At 38.5% G+C, this 26,494-nt stretch overlaps 1 protein-coding gene across 2 annotated transcripts in view; it reads left to right on the top strand.

Annotated features, from left to right (window-relative positions):
• LOC129750083 (serine-rich adhesin for platelets-like) overlaps positions 1-4,836 on the top strand; it is a 586,616-nt gene extending 581,780 nt beyond the window's left edge. For both annotated transcript variants that reach the window (XM_055745295.1, XM_055745293.1), the window contains 3 exons: positions 491-674; positions 794-1,535; positions 1,632-4,836. In XM_055745295.1, coding sequence (XP_055601270.1) covers positions 491-674; positions 794-1,535; positions 1,632-3,147 — 2,442 coding nt within the window. In that variant the 3' untranslated portion in view covers positions 3,148-4,836. The remainder of the gene's footprint in view (positions 1-490; positions 675-793; positions 1,536-1,631) is intronic.
• Positions 4,837-26,494: the final 21,658 nt, after the last annotated feature.

Raw genomic sequence — 26,494 nt, 5'->3', positions numbered from 1 at the left:
CGTGTTGACGACTTTTTTATGCAATTTTAACTCAGTTAGGTCAGTTTTTCAAAGCAAATTTATAAAAATCCATTTCTGTTAATTGATTCCTATGCCTTAACACTACTTTTAAGAAAAAAATATAGAGGAAGCTCTTTCCAAAACACGTGGCAACTTTGAGCTTCGATAAAAAATCGACCCGGCTTAGTAAAACCGGCATGCAGCCTCCACCCCCGATTGTCATCAGCCAGATCAGAAGATTGATCTCATTTCGGTGCTAGATTCGATTTTATTCGAGATTTGTCCTCGCCGGGTGTCGACCGCGAACGAAACGGGGCCGTCGAACTGTGGCTCGGAACTTTGCAAGCGAGCAATCATAATGTTCCAACGGTTTCACTTTTTATTGGTTTGAATCAGATTTTTTGCGCGCTCTCCTTATAGTTCTCACATTGATACTCTTCCACTCGAAATGAAACGCTAATCTTTGGTTTTCGTTTGTTTCCATTTGCAGCTGGATGCCTTTTCCTGTCCCACGATCAAGCAGTCCCACCAGAAGGCGACCCATGACCTGCTAGAGACCAAATCTTTGCTGGACGAGGAGCGAACCACGTGCCAATCGCTCCGACAGCAGCTGCTCGAAACGACCGAACGGGAAGCAGAACTGCAGGAACTGCACCGATGCGAAATCAGCAAAGGTAGGTGTACGGACCGAAGGGTGATCAGTTGACCCCACTAATGTTCAAAAGAACAAACTCGCTTTTGAAACCCATGGATGATTTTAACGATTTCTTAATCTTTCCCTTCCCAATTTTAGCTGAATCCTGCCTCACAGAACAGCAGCGATCGGCCGCTGAGCGGATAGCCGCCCTGGAGCAGGAACTGCACCGCCGCGAGATGGCAGCGGAAACGAAACTGCGCACCTGTGCCGATCAATTCGAAACCAAATTAGCCGCCAAGGAGGCAGAACTCGAGAACTCGAAAGCCCGCGAACAGGAACTGCTGCAGCGAATAAGCGATCTCAGCTGCACCGAGAACGAACTGCGCGAGAAGGTTCACTCGAGTGAGCTGGAATTCAGCGAGCGACTCCTAGCGGCTGCCATGCGTGAACGTGACCTTACCGAACAGCTGAACCAGTTCAATCGGCAGCTGGAAGAATTCCGACGGTCTTCGCAGGCCCGGGAACAGGAGCTGCTCGAAAAACTAAACCTAGTGCAGGACGAGTGTAATTACCTTCGACACAACCGAAGCGCCACGGAACAACCCTCCCAGGACGATCTGTCCATGACGGGCAGTGACAACACCCTGGTGGCCGGGCCACTGCAGAACACTCGATCCTCCAGCAGCCTGAACCATGCGCAAGCCCTACAGGACGAAGTAGATAGCTTGCGATGCGTGCTGGACCTGAAGCAGCGGGAGATTTCCGAACTTCGCAAACAGGTCCAAGAGTACGAACGGGACGCCAAAGAACTGCCCGGAGCGCTGGTCAAAATTTCCGCCCTGGAATCTCGCATCGAAGATCTCCAGGTGCAGCTCAAAACCAAAACCGAGGAAGAGAAGTAAGTATCTACCCACTGTGTTGATCTAATAAGACCTCAATATCTTGGTTAACCAAAACCCTATCTAACCACCTTTCAATTTTTCTACTTTTCCAGGGACCTGCAGCAGAAGTTGAAACAGCTGAACGATAACCTGAAACAGGAGACCAAGGTCAAGAGCCGGCTGTCACAGCACAACGAGGAGCTACAGTGGAAGTTGAAGCAGAACTCGGAGAAGTTCTCGCACGTCTGTGCCGAGCTGTCCAAGAGTTACCACGAGAACTCGACCAGCTACATGAGCACCACTCGCGCCAGTTTGGATCAGACGGCAACCGGCCTCTACGGTTACGGTCAGAACCATACCAATACGATTCACAGCCGCTCGAGCGGATCGGAACGGGTATTCGAGATGGATGATCTGTCGCCACCGACATCGCCCATCATCAAGGGGGTTGTCGAGAAAAGTGATTCCGTTTCATGGGTGCTAGAGATGGACGATGAACCGCCAGAGATTTCGGCTTCTCGGATTGTGCGACGGGCGGGATCATTCCGGTCCACCTTTGGCCAGGAGCTGAAGCGGCAGAAGTGCTTGAACAATTCCACCAACAACGGTGCTACAGGTCTTCAGCAGTCCAGCTCGGTGGGTTCGATACTGAAGCAGCAATCGCACGAAGCATCTCCATCAAAGATGATGGCCTCTCCGGGAACTCCCAGGCTTCGATCCAAATCGGTCAGCATCAAAACCACCGAACCACCAAAGAAAATTGTTCGCTCTAACTCGGGAGCATCTACATCGGTCACCAAACCAATCCGCATGGCCGAAGTACCCCTCTCTTGGAAGGAACCTCCGCTGTACAGTAGTTCCCCTTACGCTCACAAACGTTATCTGAACGATCGGTCGGCCGTTGGAAGTCAGCGGGAAGGAAAAGATTTATTTCTTGAAGAGTCAGAATTTCTGAGCGATGCAGGGGGTACTGAAAGCCCTTACAGTCCGCGCAGCCGAGCTGGATCATTTGGCGCTGCGGCACCGATCGTGGATCGGCTGAATGCTACCCATAGCCAAATAGAATTTTTTCATCGGGACAAAACACCGAATTTTAAGAAAAGTAAAGAAAACCGAGGACTCATAACTTGTGATACGACGGCGTTGACCAGTGGAAACACTAATGATCCGGTAACACCGGCGCACAAAAAACGCAGAGAGTTCGCACGGAAGAATTTAACCGACACCAAAAATGATTCGTTACCAAAAGAAGCGGCTGGCGAAGCACTGGTGTCGGGATCCAATTCTGACGACGATGAAGACCGATCTTCATCGTCCTGTCTGTCGGATGACATCTCGTCCGGCGGAAGCAGTAGCAGCTCCAGCAGCAGCAGCTCGACCAGTACCGGAAGTGGCGTTTGTGGTTCGGATTCCGGTAGCGGTGCTGACGAAGTTCGACAAGCCCTGCTAGACGGTGCCGAACGGTCTCAACAAAGCCGACGCAGATCCTCGAATGTTTCTATTGAAGACGCCCTCATGCATAGGATTGTGGCAAGCCTGAACGGAGGTCTGTCCGCTCATGGTGGACCGGAAACGCCAATGGAAGTCAGTTGGTCCGAGGATGGCGACCCGTCGGAATCGGTAGTATGACATGACGACGACAGCTTTTAAACAGGTGTGTGTGTCTGTTGGAAGCGTAGCAGTTGACAAAAAAAACATGTTTTTGACTCTGCATAGCGGAGCAAAGATGAAACAAGAACAAAAACAAAACGTTTCCTTGTGGAGCTAACACGCGATGAGCACGATCCGGGTTGACTCTGGAAAGCATCCGGTTCGCAATCGCGCAATACTCCAATTTTATTGATAATTTCTGTTTTTTAATAGTAAGTCCAGTTATTCAGTTGTATATTTTCTGTATTTATGATCAACAAATTTAGGAAGGCAAACAGTATAGTGTGAAGTGCGAGAGAGAGATTTGGAAAGCTAGGGAATGTTTGAGTATGGATAATTTTTTTTTCAGTTCGTTCTTTTTTTAACGAGTATTCGTTTATTTATTTGTTGTTTTGAAAATGAGTTTCCGTCTGAAATTTACCCAATTTACGAAGAAAAAAATATTATTAATCAAGCATTAGTCAGTCACACAGGTAGAATGAAGTATGCGTAATTTTGTGTCCTTGTAATTGAAAATATTTAGCTCTTATAGAAGACATTAAGAAAACCTAAAGCGATGTGTTATTAGTCACGTAAGAACCTCTAAGATGGCAAATATTCTTCAGTTGGTCACTCCAATCCTCAGTGGATGTTCGGAAAAGCCAGCGTTCGAGAGTTAATGAAAAAAAAAGAATCTTTGGAAGAAATATTTAATTGTTGCTAGACCTGTAAGAGAGATTTATTCAAAATTGTAAAAACAGATATCCCAAATAACCAACAAAGAATCAAAACAAGCAGTTAAAAATTATTTCGTGTAGTTAACACATAAGCTAAACAATGCAGTTGAAAATAAACATTATAATTGGAAACATTCGCGTTGTGGACCAACACACAATTTGGAAAGAAAGAAAACCACGCGTCTTGTCGCAGCAACGGTTAGAGAAATATCGAGAGTAGCGAATGTAGTTCGTAGAAAACTGTTGTTGCAGTTCGTTCCAAAACAAGAAAACCATTAACCATTTGACGAGTGAAAAATCAAACAAGCTTAACAGCAAGCAACTTATGGGGTTCCTAAACTTTGTGGGAACGCTTCTACGTATTCATCATATTCAAGCTCTGACTACAGTAGAGTTTTTGTCTCTCTTGAATGAACTCTAAAATAACAATTATTATCAACTTTTCCATTTACCATCATTACTATACCATAAAAAAACCTTAACTGTCTGAAATGTTGGTGAAAGGGTCGGTAAATCCCTTTTACTTAATCAAAGATCTACTAGCTTTTCAAAACCGAAAAAAGCAACAATAATTGAAATAAGAGAGGGAAATAAATAAAAATTGGAAAAAAACCCCTAAGCACAGGTTGAGGCTCGCAAGGTAATATTTTTTTCTTGCTCGTGGTCGTGATTGCGAAACGGATCATGTGTTCTGTTTCGATTGGTTGAAATGCAGGCTTTAGGACTAGCGGAGCTGGCCAGCTTAGTGCTGTTTGTATAAAGGTTTTGAAAGTTTGGAAAAAAAAACTAAATCGACGCTAACCAAAATTGGAAAACAACCCAATAATGCGTTAACTAAGGGCTCAGCCAGGATTTGGTTCTACACATACCAACACAAAGACACTTACTTATTGGAGTTTAGAATGAAAGAATAACAGACACACAATAAACTGCAAACTATTGAAAATATAAATTTGGTTGTTACATTTTTTAATTCTTTTAAACATTCCGAAATCCCATGAAGGTAGGGCGAAAATTATTCGTATGATGAACTTTAGACTTGAGTGTGATTTTTAAAGGTTCACTCATTCATTTCACTGATTTGAAATACATATTATGATTATTGATTCTATTCTTAATAATTCGTTACTCATATATATGATAAGATCAAATATCGAGGGAAGTAGGCCAAGGAAACTGAGTGATATTTGTAGAGGAAAGCAAAAGGAAAGATAAACGATCTATCTAGGTTGGGAGTCACAAAACGAATGACAATACATTTTATTGAATCTTGTATCAGAGGTTCCTGCTTTCGAATACACTCTCTCGATCTCCCAATAAGGGATGCTCCTAACTCATCGAAAAGCGCTTTGCTATACACTACAACTTCTCCATCCTTTTAGAACAAATTCAACCTAATTCATGATTTCTTATTTCGACTTATTATTATTATTTTTTTATTGCTTTTCTGATAATGTTCCAAAATAAACTAATCACTTCATGTGTTGAAATCTAACTTTTTTTTTTTTTTTTACTTATTTCGAATGCATTATCTATGCTTGCTAGTTCATAAAATCTGAACACTAATAATATATGTAATCATGCAACTTTTTCTTCTTCGATAATCTTTTAGATCTTCTTATTTTTTCTTCGCTATTGCAAACTCCATCGTTCTCAATGTTCTCCTCCCCCGCAAATATGAAGGAATCCGCAGCGAAACCGTAAAAATCCTCGGATTCACTATCGTCGTCCGGCTCTCTTCTTCGTTTATTGCTACTGTTGTTGCTACTGCTGCTTGAAATAATTGGTAAAACATCATGTGTTGCTTCAAAACTGGTTTGCTCAAAATCGTTCGAGAAAATCGAACACAAAACTGATGATCCATGGGGAAAAGCACGACGATTTTTCCGACGGTTGCTGTCCTGCAGCTTAAGTTGGCGCTTATGCGCTAAAATCGTCCTACCACCTAGTGACACCTGTGAAATAGTTTGAGAAACCCATTTTAAAAATGTCACAGGAAGATATTTTCTTAAATCGGTTTTATTTGGGTTAAGATAAAATATCAGATCTCCGTTTTTCACACTCTGAAAAGGATCTTTCAATCTTTGAGGTGAATTATTTATCCGTTGATTAAAATCATCATTTGATGTTGTCAAATTGTTCTTAAAATTCTTCTTAGGATTTATAAGGTCTAACAAACCCTTAGGTGTATATGTCAGCAACCTTTCCGAAGGAAAACTATAGTCCGGATTTAAACAGGTGTTTCTGTAGTTAAACAGGAATAAATACATTTGCTCATCCACATCAAGTTTTTTAATATTTGAATCCAAAAGGATTTTTTTTAGTACATTTTTTACTAGACGAACCATACGTTCTGCTTGGCCATTACTTTCCGGGTGATACGGGGGGGATTTCTTCATCATTATACCCTGTCTTTCAAAAAATTTATTGAACTGCTCGGAGTTAAATGGTGGTCCACCATCTGTTACTATGACATCCGGAAAACCATATCTTGCAAAAATATTTAAAAATACTTTTATTACTTTTTTACTATCTGTCCCGTTCTTCATATTCTCCAGCTCAATCCATTTTGTAAAACTGTCAACAATTAATAAATACGTTCTACCTTGTAGATGAAAGAAATCAGCATGTAATCTGGAAAACGGTTTGCAAGTTGGTATCCATTTAGAATATTGCGCAACTTTTTTAATTGGATTATTGAGTTTGCATATTTTGCAATCCTTTACAAACTCTTCAATGTCGGTATTGATACCGAACCAGTATACTGTTCTTCTAGCTAAATTCTTCATTTTATTGATGCCAGAATGGTTCATGTGCAACAATGTTAATATTTTTGAAGTCATAGTTTTTGGAACAATAACTCTGTCCTGAAACAAAACACACCCTTCAACTTCTTCTAATTCTTGATTCATTGAAAAAATATCTCGAAACTGTTTATGAATACGCTTTGGCCAACCTCTTTTGAGAAAATCCATTATTTGCATTATAAAAGTATCTTTGCTTGATGCATGAGCTATTTCCTTATAATCAATTGGAAATTGATCAGTAAAGTTTAAATTTTTAATAAAATTCTTATCCAATTCTTTGGGAACATTTTCATCAAGCGGAAACCTCGAACAGAAATCGGCATTGCCTAACTTGGAAGCTGGTCTGTAAAAAATTTCAAAGTCATATATAGATAACTCTAGAATGTATCTTTGTAGTCTGGTTACTGAAATTGAATTTCTACCTTCTTTGCCTAAAATTCCAATGAGTGGCTTGTGGTCTGTGTAGATCGTAAATTTTTTACCATACAAAAACTTGTGGAATTTTTTTACAGTGCTTACAACAGCGAGGGCCTCCAAGTGTAGAATTGGGTATTTCCGCTGTGCTTCATTCAGCGAAAAAGAAGTGAAGCAAATAGGACGTTCCTCTCCAGAAATATTATGAGCTAAAACTCCTCCCAAGCCGTACACACAAGCGTCCGTCACTACCACAACAGGTTTATCAGGATCAAAATATTCCAACAAATTCGGTTTCAAGAGTAATTGTTTGCAATAATTGAAAACTTGGTCGCATTCCTCTGTCCAAATATATTTTACATCTTTTTTTAATAATTTATACAAACAATTCAAACGAGAAGACATATTTGGTATGAATTTCGAGTAATACGAAAGCAGTCCCAAAAAAGCTTTCAATTCCGATATATTTTGGGGACGTTTCGCTTCCTGAATTGTCTTCACTTTTTCTGGACAAGGAAGCAAACCATTTTCAGACAAAACATGGCCTAAGTAAGGCAAACTTGAAACAAAGAATTTGCATTTTTTTAGATTGACTTTTATGTTAGCCTTAGATAATCTTTCCAAGGCTAGAAAAAGGTTACGTTTACATTCTTCAAAAGTTTTTCCAGAAATTAATACATCGTCCAAATAGCATACTACATTATCAAGACCTTTTAAAACTTGGTCCATTACTTTTTGGAAAATTTGAGCTGAAGACGATGCACCCTGTGGCAATCGTTTATAAACGTACAATCCTTTAATAGTATTTATTATCATAATTTTTCTGGACCTCTTTGATAATAAAAGTTGTGTGTAAGCGCCAGCAAGATCCAATGAACAAAAAATTTTTGCTCCAGAAAGAGTTGCAAATAAGTCCTGCGGCAAAGGTAATGGGTAAGTATTAGTAACTAAAACTTTGTTAATCGATACTTTACAATCGATAATCAAACGGATGTTCTGATCTTTTTTTATCACGACAACGACTGGAGAGGCCCATTCGCTAGCATCAATCGGTTCAATAATACCATCCTTTTCCAAATTATCCAAATAATCAACAACTTTTTGTTTCAACCTAAGAGGTACGTCATAAGCTTTTCGAAATATCGGAGTACTATCTTTTAAAACAAAATCGCCCTCAAACCCCTTAATAGGATTTGAAAAGTCTTCGTCAAATACTGTGGGGAACTTACTCTTAACTTCATCCATTGTTTTCTCCTCCTTGACTGCATAAACCGATTCATTTACCGTTGAAGGTTTAGTGAATGTCTTCCTCCAGCCCGAATAAAACACATCCAGCCAAGTCCGACCTAATAACGGAACAAAATTGTTGCTGCATTGCAAAACAACCAATGATAACTTATGTTGTTCTCCATTTAATTGTACGACAACTTCTGCCTTTCCAAGAATATCCAGCCGATTCCCATCTATGACAACTAAACGTTTATTGCATGATTTCAGTTTCAAATGTCCAAAATTTCTAGCGAATTGTTGTTCGGATATCACGCTTTCAGCCGAACCGCAATCTATTTCCATTTTAATACGTTTTTTCTCTATAATTGTTTCCACATAGCAAGGCTCATTTATTTTTCGTACCGACGAAATCATCATACAATCCAACTCATTATCACTATCAGACTCTAAATCCTTTTTCAATCTTTTAAATAGTCCAGATGAACTTGTATGAGGCAAAGCAACTTTGTTAACGTTTGATCGTTGTTGTCGAGGACTTCGATTTTTGAGACGATAGCAGTATTTCTTCGTATGACCTGTTTTATTACAAAAAGTGCAACGATACACTGGTCTGCTGTCAGAATAATTATCTCTTCTGTTGTCTTGTCTACGAAAGGTGACCGCTCTGTTCCTACTGTTACTCCAGCTACGTGATCTAGATCGGTGTCGTACCGGTGACCGAGTTGATCGTCTTCCAAGTCTATTAACTAAACTGTCGCGTCTTGTTGGATTAGTATTAACAGATTGTGTTCGGTTCCATGCTAATTCTTGATTAATAATGATCTTTTCTGCTTTGCTTGCAGTTAAGTTTTCTTCATTGAAAAGTTTTCTCCTTAAATTTTCATCTCTCACAGCGATTACTAAAACGTCTCTAATTCCACGATCTTTAAGGTCACCCAAATTACAAAGCTCGGCCAAAAATTTTACAGCCAGTACAAAATCCATATTACTCTCGCTTTCGCCTTGTCTGCGAGTCCAAAATTTGTCGCTATTTACAACTTCATTGCTATCTTGGTCGTAACTTTTAGTCAACACTTCTATCAATTCTGTATAACCAATATCCCTTATGCTTCGACCCGGAAACAAAAGTTTGATCTTGGAGTAAACCTCCTGGCCACAAACTGCCAAAAACGAAGCATTATATTGGTCTTCGGAATACTGATTATGGATAAAAATCCATTCCAATTGCTCGATATATTGAGCAAAAGGTACAGAACCGGGTATATATGGTTCCATAGTAGTTGTTAAAGGCATTTTGCAGAATAAAAATTATCTTACCCAACAAAATTGAAGCACAAATGAAAAGAAAGTTGAGAGAAAAAAAATAAAATAAAACAAAATAAATTAGAATGCCTTACGGTTGTTATCTCTCGTAAAAAAAAATGTTCAAAAATATCAAAGTGAGAAAAAAAATCACATACCTGTTACACCAACAATATTTCCCGGAAGAAATTTCAGAAACTTGGCAAGCGTAAAACAAAATTTGGTTGGCTCACCAGCAGCAACAGCAAACAGCAGAACAGCAAATTTGTAGCAACAACAACCAATATCACCAATTGAGGTTTCAACAGCAGCAACACAAATATCCCAATAACAGCAGCACGGGATTTCGACAGCAGCAGCACGGGGATTTCGACAGCAGCAGCACGGGGATTTCGACAGCAGCAGCACGGGTATTTCAACAGCATAAAGTGATAAAACCTCCAAGAAATTATGCTTTCTTAACTAAAGCAGAACTCGTCTTTGCTTTGGAAGAAACTTTTATGTTGTGTCTATCCTGCAGCTGAGTTGCAGCTCACTAATGATGTTCCGACTGAGTGAGATGTCACTGTTCAGTGAGATTAGGCGAGACGTCAAAATTTTCTCCTTCTCACTCGTCGCCTGTTCCAGTGCATAGTACATGGAAAATAACAGGTAGGCCATTGCGCTTAACCTCACTTCAAAGCTCCGTGTATATACACAGCATGCTTGCATACCAACAAAAATAGTTATGAGAATTTGGCAATTTTGTATAGAATGGCAACCAAAATTATTAATTTCACCGTCGATAGCCATTCGATTCTTTCGAAAAGGGCTTCAGATTAAAGGTTGTTTCTTCAGGGTCATCGGAAACTATTTTTTGCTTCGGATTTTTTGATCTGAACCATAAATAATGAGCATTCAAAAGAAATTTTCATCGCCGTCCTTGTTTTTTGAGAGCAAGCAATGTAATATTTTCTTTTGTCCATGTTAAAAATTTGATAAATGATCTAAAATACTTCATGTTTCTGTGACAAAAAGTCAATTTGTTTGAATTTTTATTCAAATCGCACAAGAAAAAGGCCACACAAGGCTAAAATATCACCAGATTTTAGTTTGAAATCGACAAAAAGCCAATTGCATATTACTTTTAGAGATGTTGAAAAGCCAAATATTGTTTGTTGCATTAAAATGCATAAGTGCATATTTATCACATAATTTTAATGCTTGTCAATTTTAAGAAAAATATGATTTTCTGATAAATTCCATACATTTGCCAGTTATTCCCATAACAATTTTTCGGGGCCTCCTACCAATACGTTGAAAGAGAGCGGAATAGCCTACCTTGTATATTTCAAAGTACTATGGTTCCAGTGTGGCTGGATCTCACACAAATGAACAAACTGAACTCTCTGAAAATTTTAAGAAGATCAAGAAAAAAAAAATGAAAATGTGTTTTAACAAAAGAATGATAAATGTGATACAAAATGGCGATATACAAGCCAGAAAAAAATGTGCTTCTTGGTGCAATATCAAAATTGACTCAAAACGCTGGTTTTATCCGATACGCGAGAAAAAAAAACTGAACGCCTCCTCTTCAAGTATTAAACTTGATTAAATTAATACATTAGAAAAATTGTAAAAGACAATCTAGTAAAAGGTTTTAACCACCACTAGTGTCAGTCATAAAAACGGAAAATCCGTAACAATTTTTCCCTTTTTTTTTTTTGCAAAATTATAACTTACAAAACCTTTAAATTCACAAAATTTACTTCACAACAGATCCGGAAATTTAATCCCACTCGTCGCCAGTTGATAAGATCAAATATCGAGGGAAGTAAGCCAAGGAAACTGAGTGATATTTGTAGAGGAAAGCAAAAGGAAAGATAAACGATCTATCTAGGTTGGGAGTCACAAAACGAATGACAATACATTTTATTGAATCTTGTATCAGAGGTTCCTGCTTTCGAATACACTCTCTCGATCTCCCAATAAGGGATGCTCCTAACTCATCGAAAAGCGCTTTGCTATACACTACAATATAAGCATAGAATTATTAAGTGGAAGGCATTAGAAATTTTCCTGTGGATTAAATTGAGAATATTCCATAGGAATAAGGTAGGAATTTTATATTTTCGAAAATTATTTACCTTAATAATTTTCAATCTTTTCGATACTATTGCTCGCTCCTCAAATTTACAATATTAAATGCAAAAAATGTTTTAAACGGAATTTAAAAAATTTACAATGCTAAATGTTTGCTCTTAAAAATTTCCAATAATGACTTTTACTCTATGTTTGATAGCAATAAATGTAAAAAAGAAAAAAAAATCAATTAGAATGTATTTGTACTTGTACTCAATACTGTACACTTACCTATCGAATACATGTGCTTCTCTCTATAGAGACCCAAACTAGACGAACTATTGCAGAACTAAAGGCGTTTATTTCAGGATGATTAAACTGCCATAAACTCCGGTTTCGTAGATACCACTTTAAGAATATATTTTTCCCGGAAATTTTGCTTGAAATTGATGAAATTAGTTGAATTGAATAAAGATGCGAATCTTAAAAATTCATATGAAATAAGAAAAATTCTTTTACCTAAATAAATAAAAAATATCAAAAATCTATCTTTAATTTTATTACCTATTCGATTTCTAGTCGAGAATCTTTCTCCGGGAAGTTCATCGATGGACACTTAGGACAACTTCCTCATGTAGAATCTATTTCTGCAGTTTTTTAAAATTGGATTGTATTGTAACAGAAATTGCAGCGGCTTGTTCACGGCCCACATATTTAGGTATATTCCTTTTCTGAATTGCAAATAAACATTATACAATGTTACAAAAAAGAATTCAGTTCGTGCACTTACGTTCAAATTTAAATGTGGATACGGCTTACACGGATATGATCTATTCATGGTGTGCAAAATTGAGGCAAGGATAATTTATTTCGTACGGCAGTCCTCGTTTCACAACTTCTGTTTATACTTTTTGAAGCTGATTGTTTACTATTTTTCATCCCGCCTACTTTTAAAAGGATAACCCGTAAATTATTTCAAAAAGATGTTTTAAATACAATTGAATCAGAAAACAGCCATGGTTCAAAGGTAACGTGCTCAGCTTTCATTCCACAGGTTCAGGTTCAAATCTCCATGCAAGCAAATTTTTCAAGTAAGTTTAAAATTGTTGAAAATAGAAACAAATATAAATAGTAATAAAGATTAAAGCAGATCCGAATTCAAAGTAAAAAAGTAACGCTTTATTTTTGCAAGATTTTTTTTCACAGTTTCATTTGAAGCTGAGTAGCCTTCTACTCAGCTTTGTTTATGGAACTTGAAAGTATCAATAAGAACTTAAAATTTCAGCTGAGTAGAACGCTATAAAGCCTTCAACCAGGGCTGAGTAAGCTTCTAATGCCATATTCGTTTTCATCTGGTGGAAAGATGGTTGTGCACCAACTGATGTCAACTTCATATAAAAAAAACGCTTTGACAGCACTTGGTGCACTACCGGTGCACCACCAGGATGAAAACGAATATGGCATAAGAGACCATTCTATGGAACTTTTGGTTACTTGGGAAAATTACCGAACTCGGTAATTTTCGTTTACTGTGAAGGCATTCACAATTTACCTGTGGATTAAATTGACAATTTTTTTTATTTAATAGGAGTATGGTAGGAATTTTGGATTTTCGAAAATTATTTACCTTAATAATTTTCAATCTATTCCATACTATTGCTCGCTCCTCAAATTTACAAAATTAAATGCAAAAAATGTTATTTTTAAACAGAATTTTAAAAATTTACAATGCTAAACATTTGCTCTTAAAAATTCCCAATAATGACTTTTACTCTATGTTTGATAGCAATAAGTGTAAAAAAGGAAAAAAAATAATTAGAATGTTGTAGAGATAAAGACCAGTAGGTTCAATTAATAAATATTAAATTATTATAATTTGTATAAAATTAACATTCATGAAATATTCCTATTAAAGAATTATACCTAAATGTTTTCAGAATTAAAACTTATCGATTGGTACGATTTGTTTTCCCGTTTGCTTCTTGCCCTTCGCTACCCTTGATTTGCTGAATTCCCTTTTAGAATTCCCCTTCGATGTTTCCCCTTTTTGATTGATTCTGATTGGTCGAAGCATGAAAGCCGATGAAGCATGAAAGCTATATAAGAAACTAACAATCCACGCGCGAGCTTGGTCTTCTTCGAACCGCCGATGTGAAAGGACGTTGTTTCCATAGCAGTGCGCGCCTATTCTGAAGTGACTATTCGATTCGATCATTTGCTTTTCGCAATCACGGACATCCTAACCAAGTGACTTTCACTACCTGTGTGCATAGTTATTCCCGCATAGCGTCACCCTACAATGGGGGAAAATTCCCCCCCTTGGGGCCGGGCCCCAATCCCTTCCAGCTCAAATCAACGACGGATTCCCGAATGGATGGACCCCAGCGGAGAACACGGGGAAATGCAATTCCTCTTGCTCAAACCTACTCCTCCCAATAAAATTCCCACTTATCCCTTCATAATTTCGAAAACTATTGAACTTGCTGCTGGCCAAATCGCCGGCGGGCATCCTTGTGATAAAGGGCAAGCCTACTTACTTAAAGTTAGGTCGCCTAAACAAGTTGAAAAACTCCTAGCAGTAAACCAGTTAATCGATTCCACCCCCATCTCCATCACCGTACACCTTTCTCTTAACACATGTAAGTGTGTGGTTACGTGCCCAGAAGCGGCCGGAGCTACTAACGAACAGTTAGCTGAAGACTTGGCTAGCCAAGGAGTCACTAACGTATACCGATTCATCAACAAGACCGATGGCAAAGAAACTCCAACCAATACTTTTGTCCTGACCATTCGAGGAACCACCGTTCCCACCCACATCCGTTTTGGTTTCCTGCAAGCCCGAACCCGTCCTTACTATCCCCGTCCCATGATCTGCCTCCAATGCGGAAAGTTCGGGCATACTAAAAAGTACTGCAAGAACGAACTGATCTGTCTCATCTGCGGTGACAATGAAATTCATCCGAACTGTAAACTACCATCCAATTGTGTGAACTGCCAAAACGCTCACCCATCCAACAGCCGTTCTTGTCCAGTTTTCAAAACTGAACAGGAAATCATCAAAATTAGAACCGACCTTGGTATCTCCCATGCTGAAGCCATCAAGGAGCATCGCAATCGTCAAAACCGAAACACATCTATCCAGCAACGCTTGATTCTTGCCAGCACTAGTTCTTCCACTGAAAGCAAGGACCAAGAAATCGCCGAGCTTCGTAGACAAGTCGTTTTCCTCACAGCACAAATAGCCACCTTCTCACAACAAGCCAAGGAAATGGAACAGGTTGACGATACTCTCAACAACTCCGAAAGCGATTCCAGCACAGATAGCAACAAATCAACCGTCAGCAAAACATCTATCGCCAAGAGGTTTTGGAAAACATCATCGGACGATTCTCCCACCGGAACAAGCAGCAAACCCCAAGAACCCAAAAAGAAAAGGAAACGCAGACCAGAAACCAATTCCCAACCAAATCAAAATTCAACCGCTAGAACCCCCGCAACAACCCACAACCTCCCGCCCAGACAACAAGGTAAACCTAACATCACCAACCAAACCTAAAAACTGGTAAGTCCCAAAAATTTTTTTAGACCCGTCTTTATAATTCAAATAGCTTCCGTCCACTACCAACTTTGCTCCAACCTATAATTCCACCACTTATTTACACCATAGTCTCAATCCACAAATCATGAATACTATCAGTCGCCATAGCCCAACCAATAAAACCACAACTAATTTCGCCCTCCAGTGGAATATTTTAGGTTTAAATTCCCGACTACCTGAAATCCAACTATTAGTCTCGAAGCATTCACCAATAGTGATAGCCATCCAAGAAACTTTAGTCCCACACTCAACAACCCAATGCAACATAATTAAAGGATATCAATTCTTATCCCACAAAAACCCCTCCAACCCCTATAGCAGAGGCGTCGGACTGGGAATTAAAAACGGTGTTCCATACTCACCAATATCCATACATTCCTCCCTCGATGCCATATGTGTCCGACTTGAAGCCCCGATCAAAATCTCAGTATTATCTATCTACGCATCCCCTTCTCTCTCTTTCGAGGACTTCGCGAAGGGGTTTGAAGATCTGATCCCCCAAATACCTACCCCTATTATCCTGCTTGGGGACTTCAACGCCCACTCCACCGAGTGGGGAGGCGTAAGTACCAATCGAAAAGGTGACTTTATATCCGACTTTGCTCAAACCAATTTCCTCACCATCTTGAATGACGGGTCTTCCACCCGTCTATGTCCCCGCACTGGCAATACATCAGCCATCGACCTCAGCCTGGTCTCCTGGAGCCTGGGTCCTAAATTCCATTGGAGATCGCTGGAGGATAATGGAGGTAGCGATCATTTCCCCATCCTTATCAACATCCATCACCCTACCCCCATTGCTGCCACCAGACCACGGTGGAAGTATCAAGAAGCCAATTGGACTGAATATCAATATCACGTTGACCACCTCCTTTCCTTAAATGACTCCATCTCTATCCAACAATTCAATGAGATACTGCTGGAGGCAGGGTCGAACTACATTCCTCGCACTAGCGGGAAACCAGGTAAAACCTCTGTCCCTTGGTGGGGACCAGAAGTGAAAGACGCTATAAAGAAACGAAGGAAAGCTCTCCGGCTCCTTCGCCGTCTACCAAACGATCATCCCAACAAGGAAGCGGCTCTAATTGCCTTCAAAAATGCCAGATCGTCTGCAAAAACTGCTGTCCGCTCTGCCAAAAACAACAGCTGGTTAGAATTCACCGAGCAAATCAACCCCAACACACCATCTAAACTCCTCTGGAACAAGATAAAAATTCTGAATGGTGAGAGTCGTAAAAATCAATTTCACTTACTCCTAAACCGACACTACACCAATGATCCCTCACTCCTTGCTGAAGCCTTCTGCCAACACTTCTCCTCAATCAACGCTACTCCCCCCAGCAATACCATGCATGACCTAACCCCATTATCACACCCCCCTATTCCCCCTACACAACCTTCCCCAATTGATCTCCCTTATAACTCCGACTTCAGTTTAGATGAACTAAACTGTGCTCTACAAAAAGTCAAAGGGGTCTCCTCCGGGCTTGATGACATCGGCTATCCTTTTTTAAAAAACCTGTCTCTATCCGCCAAAACCACCTTTCTGAAGATCATTAACCAGATATGGGAAAATGGATCGATACCCAACATTTGGAAGCGCGGCCTAGTTATTCCCATCCCCAAGCCACAAAAAGACCCAAATAATATCGATAGCTATCGCCCTATAACCCTGATTGATTGTTCGGGTAAGATAATGGAGAGGTTGGTCAACCACCGACTCAACTCCGTTCTTGATAAATACCACCTCTTGGACGATCGACAATATGCCTTCCGCGCTGGTCGATCCTCGGACGACTATTTTTGCCAACTGGAGAGCATTCTGGATAATGCTTTAGATCGAAACCTACATATCGAAATGCTGTCCCTGGACCTATCCAAAGCGTTCGATCGCGTCGACCAAGGTACTATACTGAATTCCCTCCGTGAGTGGGGCATATCTGGTCGACTATATCAATACATACTGTGCAACTCCGTTAGCCACACGAGATCACCCACCAGGATATAATCCGTAACTGAGATGACGTAGCAGCTTGGCTGGCGGACTGTGGAATCCTTGATGCGAGAGATACTTACGCCTACCCTGAGAGAATGTGCTTATGTACTCATTCATCCATTGGCGTCCCACACATGTCCCTTCCTCTCGGAAGAAAACGAGATAAATATAAAAAATACAATGTTTTTTGTTCAAAATGTTGTGTCCTGCTCAACTTTAATTGAAATTCGAGAAAAAAATCTTCATCGTTTTTTTTTTTTTTTAACAGGATTGGATTTTTGTTTCTGCGTTTGACATCCTACAATAAACATGAGCTTCTATATGATCTGTTTATTTTTCAAAAAGAGTTTAACACCATAAACACCATTATTGTAAACAGCAATGTCATTCGCAACTTTCATAAGCTGTTACTGGCCTATTTCCAGCCGGAAAAATTGCCCTGAAAGTTTGTTAATCTTGTCTTAAAACGCGTGTTTTGATAAATTTAATTTTAATTTCCCAAAAACTATTTTTTTAAGTTTATTTCCACGAGGGTCGTATCACGGCCATTAATTTCAGCGTTTAGTTTATTCGAATATTAATTCGATGGATTACGTGTTTTATTTTGATATATCACATTGCAAGCTAGGGATTTGCACCAACGAAAGTATTGACATATTCTTTCGGAGTTTGCATTTGATTATTTATTATATTTAGAGTTTCAGAATGAAAGAGAATGGTTATTCATACTTAGGATCACTTAACCCTACAACAAAACTACGCCTCTTAGCTTTATAGATTTAATGCTTCATATAAAATTTATAGAAATATGAAATCTATTCGGCACTCGATTATTTGTATGAAAGTCAAAACAGTAAAACAACCATGGGCACGGGGTAAATGCCTTTCTGAACCAGTTTAAATACATCTTAGCAACATAACAGCTTTATATGTATTATTTATTAAATATTGCCAATCAGCTAAAGATGTGTCAAGAGCTGAATTTTTCCAACTTATTTGATGAAACTGGGATGAATTGATTTTCTTATTTTCCAGCAACCCCCTCAAATGGATGATTAGCTGTTAAGCGTTATATGTGATATTGTTCAAATATCTCAATTATTCGACTAATATGTTCTCCCCTCTATGCAACTAGCCTTGTTAAAAATATATAATGGTTTTTCGTGCTCAAGAATCGATTCATATTTAATCCGACCAACCTGTACTTCAGTCAGGCTAAAAGCTTTCTTTGCACTCCTCAACAAAAGCCCACAAAATCCATTGGGATTGGGCCCGCTAAAAAGAATAAAGCTTGCTCTTTACTCTTACACAGATTTCCATAAGAATGACAGCTAATCGGAGTGAAGGCTATTGCTTTCTCTGTTTAACACACGAGAAATCGTATACCCGGTTTGCGAGCGCGCCCATCGCCCATTAAAGGTTATACCGTATTTGTTTTCTCCCCTCGATCAGTGTTCCACCGTACCCGACAAAAACAAACACAAATCGTCGCCAGTGTATTGCTACCTCACTCACTCATACGCTCTCTCGCAATACTGGCAAAATTATCGGTGGGCCACCGTCCGTAAGCAGAACTCCGACAGGTCAAAACTAGTGCAACACCGTTCGAATAAACAAACAGTTTGACAGCACCTAGTGGTGCACCAGTGCAACACTAGTGCAACACTCGGCATAAACAAATACGGTATTAGGTGAAATTTATATACGCATCTCACTCGCTCCAATTCAAACCCGTCGCCTAATCTCGACAGCCATTCCATTCCATCATAGTCTATGATCTCTCTTTACTTTGCATGGCTCTCTGCTCACAGAGGTGGGCATTACACGATTCGCTTCGATTCACTGTGTGACGAATGACGGACGACTGCGTTTTAGCGACTTTGTGTAAGTGAGCGTTCAGGAGGAAGCGACGGGGATTCGATACTTTTCTTTCCTTTCTCTCCCCTTATATTAAGCGAGCTGATTCGGTCTTATACATCAGTATCCCATTGAAACAGAGCTGCCATAAACGTTAGTTAAACGCTCATTTTTTTCCTACCAAAATTTTACACCTAGAACATAGAAACGAAGAATTTTTTCAACAAAATATTCAATCGTAAAATACTTTCTATTCAAACTTATAATTTTGCCATTTGTTCCAAATTTTTTTCACTATCAAGAAAGGTACCGTGCATTTCAAATAGAATTCAAATGTTCATATTTCAAAGCAAAAAATTTATACTCTGTATGTATGGTATTCAACAATACTAATTGTTCTGCTCTCATATAACAGAAAAAATGACAAATGCAATTTTAACATTTGCGCTCAGTTCTTTTGCAACTAATCATAATAAATTTAACACTCATTTTCATTTAGCGTTTTAGTTTAGTAAGTTTTTTTAATTGAAGCTTCGAATATCGAATAATTATTAAAGCAATCATTGGTGATATACCATCGTATGCCTTCCAATCATTTCAATCGTTTTTTTCAACGTATAACCTCTGAACTATTGGTTGAAGATGCAGTTGTCATATAAGATTATATTGTTCTAAGATTTCTTTAATGATGGTTATTTTTCTACACGTAAAGAGGATTGAATCTGTTGGACACTTTTTCTTTTGCTTATTTCATGTAATTTGTCAAGTGTTCTTTTTTTCGATGGAAGCAATTATCCATTCTTCATTTAACCAAACGTTTTTCCAATTTTTTTATCCAAAAACATATTGAATGGTCACCCTTCTGACACGAATTTTCCATTTTCAGTTAAGGAAATTGTTCATATAACTTCTAGTGTTTTTTTTTTCAACTTTCCTTCCAATCAGTAAGCTTCCTAAGGGTACGCTTTTTCATGCTCAATCATTCCTACGAACAAAATTGTACTTTTAGCTGTCCTCAACACACCATTTTTTTGTATTCTAATGGTTTTTTCAATACACTTATTTTGACTGCCTTTTCCGACTTATTATTTCTTTGGGTTTTATAAGTGTTTCTCCCAAAACACTTATTATTTTTCTCAGCTGTCCTCCCGACACGCTATCTCATTCCAATTTGAATTCAAGTGGTCCTCCCAACACACTTACTTATAGCTGTCCTCCCAACTCGCTTTTTTCTTTCAGTTTTCAATTTAAGTGGTCCTCCCAACACACTCTATTATAGCTGTCCTCCCGACTCGCTATTTCTTTGAGCTTTACAAGTGGTCCTCCCAACACACTATTTTGAAGCTGTCCTCTCGTCACATTATTCTTTATGCTTTGAAGTGGTCCTCCCAACACACTTCCTAAATACAGCAGTCCTCCCAACGTGCTGTTCTAGCATTTGTGCGGTCCTCCCAACTCGCAATCTTTAAACTATCCTGATGACTTGCCAACTTACCACACTTTCCTTTCTATAAATGGCACTTAAGTTCGTTATGATGAAAAAAAGTTAATTCAGCAACACTGGTTCCTTTGTTTTCGTTTTCGTTTGATCACTTTTTCTATTTATTTCTCTGGTGGGTGATCTCTGTTGAAGGTTCGTTCACTATTCAATCAAGATTGATCTTTCTCGCAAAAAAAAAACACCAAACGCACAAATATGATGTCAAAATGTCCTGTCGGTCGCCAAATGTGCATCTCCGTTAGCCACACGAGATCACCCACCAGGATATAATCCGTAACTGAGATGACGTAGCAGCTTGGCTGGCGGACTGTGGAATCCTTGATGCGAGAGATACTTACGCCTACCCTGAGAGAATGTGCTTATGTACTCATTCATCCATTGGCGTCCCACACACATACAAAGCTTCCTCTCCAATCGTACTATTCAGGTACTTGTTAACGCTACTGTATCCAACCCAAAACCAGTCTCCACAGGAGTCCCTCAGGGATCGGTTATTTCTCCTACCTTATTCCTTATCGCCATTAACACCATTTTTAAGATCATCCCTAGTAACACAGAAATCCTTATCTACGCTGATGACATTCTGCTGGCATCGAGCTCTGCGTACGCTCGATTAGCACGAAACAGACTCCAAACTGCCCTAGATAGGGTAGCCACGGTCGGCTTTCAGTTTTCCCCTGACAAATCGAAGCTCCTACACCTCGGACCTAACCGGAAGAAACTTAGAAAGCTCCCTGCTATAAAAATGCACGACCAAACTATCCCCTTAGTTCACTCCACCCGATTATTGGGCATTTGGATAGACGATCGCTTAAGCTTTCGAACACATCTTGAACAAGTAAGAAAAAACGCCAAAAACAAGATAAACATCCTAAACATTTTAAGTAAGACCCCCAGTCTAGCAAACCGCGACTCTCTTCTACGATTTGCTCATGGATGGTTACTCCCTTCCATTCTTTACGGATTGGGATTCGTTAGCAAATGCGGTCCCGTCTCTACCAAAAACTGGAACCTCTTTATAACAGGTGCATTAGAACAGTCGGCTCAGCCTTCATAACTAGTCCAATTGTATTGATCATGGCCGAATCTGGCCAACTCCCATTCCCCTACCTAGTTGCCAAACACCTTACTTGTAAATCTCTTCGTTGGCTTGCCATCGGAGGCAACAGAGACTCCCCATTAGTCAGCCGCACTGAAACCCTAGTTCAAGGACTTACTAACACTTCTCTACCTACTGTCTGTCCCAGGAGAGAGACCGCCTTCCGGTACTGGACCGAAAAAGTCCCATCAATTGACCTATCTCTTTCACTAAAAATCACAGCTGGCCAACACCCAAACACGGTACTACCTACTACACTACTATGATCTTCTTGATAAAAAATACAAGAACACCCAACACATATTTACCGACGGCTCCAAAACAGCCGATTGCAGAGTCGGATGTGGAATACATGACCCACCCAATTATCGTAGCATAGCCCTACCTTCTCAGTGCTTCGTATTTAGTGCGGAAGCCTACGCTCTATTGGATGCTCTGCTTAACATTGAATGTGAATCAACTCCTACTATCTTTTCTGACTCGCTTAGCGTCATAAAATCCGTATTAGCTGGTAATATAAAACATCCCTGGGTTTCATCCATAGCACATGAAGCCTTAAACAAAAGAGCCACCCTGGTTTGGATACCAGGACACACGGGGATTCCAGGTAATGAGTCGGCCGACCGACTGGCATCTGCTGGTACCGACCTTAACCCACTACAAATATCCATACCCCAACAAGATGCATATCGTGATACCGTGAAACATCTTTTTCGCTTGGGAGAGAGAATGGGCAGCGAATCAAGATGCCAAGTTGCGCGAGGTCAAGAATATTCCCTTGAAATGGGTAGATCGAAAAAGTCCCAAAGAGCGAATAGCCCTTACCCGACTTAGAATCGGCCACACGAGACTCACCCAATCCTATCTCCTAGACAAGGAACCACCTCCCGTTTGTCCGTGTTGTGATTGTGTCGTTCACGGTGTCTCTGAGAGAAAACTTTATTTTTCGAAAATTAGCATCGCTAATTTTTACACCATTCAAAAGATGGGACTTTCCCCTTTCATTTGAGCCCAAATTTGAAATGATCCACCGGGGGGTCTAGAACATTTTATTGTTTTGAAGATTTTTTAACCTTTTTGACGGTTTTTTCAAAGACAAAATCATACTAATCACTGTGAAAACGCTCGTCTTACCATTAGCGTAAATCTAACATCATATGTCAATAACATGATTTAATAGGAAATTTCCCTGGCTACAATTTTGTAGAAGATATCAAAGTGATACAAATTTATAGAAAAGAGTTGGAATGCCACAAACAGAGTGATTATTATTTTATTAGAAAAATCTAATAAAGCTTCGCACCACTGATTGAACTGAGGCCAGAAAAAGTATCCAACGAGCATAGTAATTGATTGTAGGGTGTATAAATGTTCAAAACGGTTCATTTACATGAAAAAATCAATCTTTTACATAAAATTTATCAGGATTATCTGAAGTTATGAGCATTCGTAGGGTTTTATTCTGGAAAAAATGTCTCCCGCCTTTCTTGAAAATTTAGTTATATATATTTTGAGCTAAGTTTGTGTGAATACTTTATGAACAAACATTTGGGACTAGGAAACAAATTAGACTTACTTCTTACATTCAAGCCCAAATTTTAAATGATGCATCTGGATTTCAAAATCAAACATCTTTGTAGAAAATCTTTCATCCTTTTTCATGATTTCTGAAGGTATTCCTACTTTTCACTTTTGATTGATTATAAAACCTTAGACACGGGTATCTTAAGCATGATAAAGTGTCATATATAAAATAAGATAAAAAACTTCAACCTACTGCTTAAGTTTTATTGCATATATTAGTGTTTTTGGAGCCACTCATGTATGTCAAAATGTGGTCGAATTTAAGTTTTCAAGCAAAAATTCCTGATTGTTCATTTTTGTCAAAAGTACACTACAGAACCTTCTGGCTTTTATTGATGTTTTTTCGATAAAAAGGAAAAAGAAGATTACAAAATGAACTCAACATCAACTTTGTTTTCAACAATTTTAAGAGGTTGATTTGATGTAATACTACTATCTGAAAATATTCTCTCAATTCACATCTGAAGTCCTCAGATTTTTTGCCAATTTTCTACTTCGATTCTACTTCTTAGATAAAATAAAAAAAAAATGTGTTTTTATCTGATAGTATGGAACACTGCAAATCTTCGTCTGTGGATCTCTGCATTTTTGGCTTTCCCCTTGAATGTTATTTTCTTACTTCTATGAAAAAAAAAAATAGAATTTGAATTTGAAATTCGTTTATTTGAAAGGGAGCCGTGCAGTATTCCGATTAATCACCCTACAAACATCGTGTCATGAACAATATTTAAAGCTGTGGCTTGAAATGCTTAAAATAATTTTTCTACATTTATTTTCTCAGATAAGGCACATATTTAAAATGAAACATTGCTCAATGTATGAAATGAGTAACAAAATTTTCAATTCAAGCAGGTGTCATCCTTTTTTTACGGCCGGAACAAATATTAAAGCTATCTTTTGTCAGTTGGAGTTGAAACATCAGTGGGGAGGGGGGAGGGTGGTTAGGGGATTTAAAATAAAAATTAATTCAAATTTTCAATACATTGGAAAAAAAAAATTGAACCAAAGCTGGCTTGCAACAAACTTGTATACAATGTACATTGCACAAAATCCAACAACCGAGAAAATTAAGATCAAACATTTGAAAAAAAATCCTAAACAACAGGTGATATTACTCCAATCTTCTACAGTTTGGCTTTCGCTCTTTCAACAGCTTGAATTTTCGAAGAATGTATAAAATTTGTGATTAATATACCTTAAACTTTGTTTATTCCCGACTTCGGAATTTTTGAAAAATCGGAGTGACAAAAAAAAAAGGATTTGATATTTGTTCCGCAATAAAAAAAACCCCAAAAATGCTCACAACTTCAGCTAATCCTGATCAATTTTATGTAAAAGATTGAATTTGTAATGCAAATAAACCGTTTTGAACATTTATACACTCTACAATCAATAACTAAGCTCGTTGGATACTTTTTCTGGTCTCAGTTCAATCAGTGGTTAGAAGCTTTATTAGATTTTTCAAATGAAATAATAATCACACTGTTCGTGGCATTCCAACTCTTTTCTATAAATTTGTATCACTTTGATATCTTCTACAAAATTGTAGCCAGGGAAATTTCCTATTAAATCATGTTATTGACATGTGATTTTGGATTTACGCTAATGGTAAGACGAGCGTTTTCACAGTGATTAGTATGATTTTGTCTTTGAAAAAACTGTTAAAAAAGTTAAAAAATCTTCAAAAAAATAAAATGTTCTAGACCCCCCGGTGGATCATTTCAAATTTGGGCTCAAATGAAAGGGGAAAGTCCCATCTTTCGAATGGTGCAAAAATTAGCGATGCTAATTTTCGATAAATAAAATCGTTCCATCAGAGACACCGTGTCGTTTCCATTAAACACATTCTTGTGAACTGAACAATATATGACGAGCAAAGAAAGCTAAGTCAACTTGCGTACAATCTCCGACAAATTCTCTCAAATTGTCCAGAGGAAGAGCAAAAATTGCTAGATTTCCTAAAAATGACCAACCTTCTATCTCAAATTTAAGAAAAACGTGTGTACTATCTTTCCCTATCCTCTCAAATCTCATACAATAATACCAGAAAAACCACAATATCTTCTCTATTGCCTCTATCCCTTTCCCTATTTTTATGTTTAGTTAGAAAGAAAGAAAGAAAAAAAAAAAAAAAAAAAAAAAAAAAAAAAAAAACCTACAAGACACGAACGGATTAGGGATGAATCATCCTATGGGATGAAAATCCCAAGAAAAAAAAAAAAAAACGCGCGAGCTCATTCAGTTGTCGAAAGCCGTGAAGTATGATGCAGAACCGAGCTGAACAACAGCAGCAGCAAACCGAACAGCAGCGAGCTGTTCGAAAGCCGTACACGGAACACCAGAAGAGAGCCGATTTAGGGGATGCCATTTCCCGTTTCAAGTGGTGTTTGCCGAAGGTGGGCAAATTTGCAAAACCACTGCCACCGGCAATTCACGACAAATGTATTTGTACTTGTACTCAATACTGTACACTTACCTATCGAATACGCATGTGCTTCTCTCTATAGGGACCCAAGCTATAGTCGAACTATTGCAGAACTAAAGGCGTTTATTTCAGGATGATTCAACTGCCATGAACTTCGTTTTCCGTATTATCACTTTAAGAATATATTTTTCTCGGATTTTTTTCTTGAAATTGATGAAATAAGTTGAATTGAATAAAGATGCGAATCTTAAAAATTTATATGAAATAAGAAAAATTCTTTTACTAAAATTAATAAAAAATATCAAAACTCCATTTTGAATTTTACTAGCTTTTCGATTTCTAGTCGAGAATCTTTCTCCTTTAGTTCAATCTAATGAAATTTCGGCTTCCTATAATTTTACATGCACTAAAGTTTTTAATAAGCCTTTTCTATAAAAATAGATAAGGCTCATTTTTACGACACAATTATTTACAAATTTAGACTCGGCGCAGGCTAAAAAGCAAAAGTAAACATTGAAAACATTTAATGGATATTGATTATTTCTACCTTAAACTAACTAGGACGTTTAGGACGTAGCCTGCTCAGATGATTGACAAAATATAATTTGTTACTTTTATCACCTACTTAAAAAAATACTCCAGATAACAATTGCATTGCGAAAGCTTTCTTTTTCTCAATTTTTTTTTTTTTTTTTGTAAATTCTTTATTTGAAACGGCTCATACCTTTAGGCTTTA

Source organism: Uranotaenia lowii, chromosome 2 (genome assembly GCF_029784155.1).
Source record: "Uranotaenia lowii strain MFRU-FL chromosome 2, ASM2978415v1, whole genome shotgun sequence".
NCBI classification, from domain to species: Eukaryota; Metazoa; Arthropoda; class Insecta; order Diptera; family Culicidae; genus Uranotaenia; species Uranotaenia lowii.
Note: the sequence above shows the minus strand (reverse complement) of the source record. Positions and strands in the feature narration are given on the sequence as shown.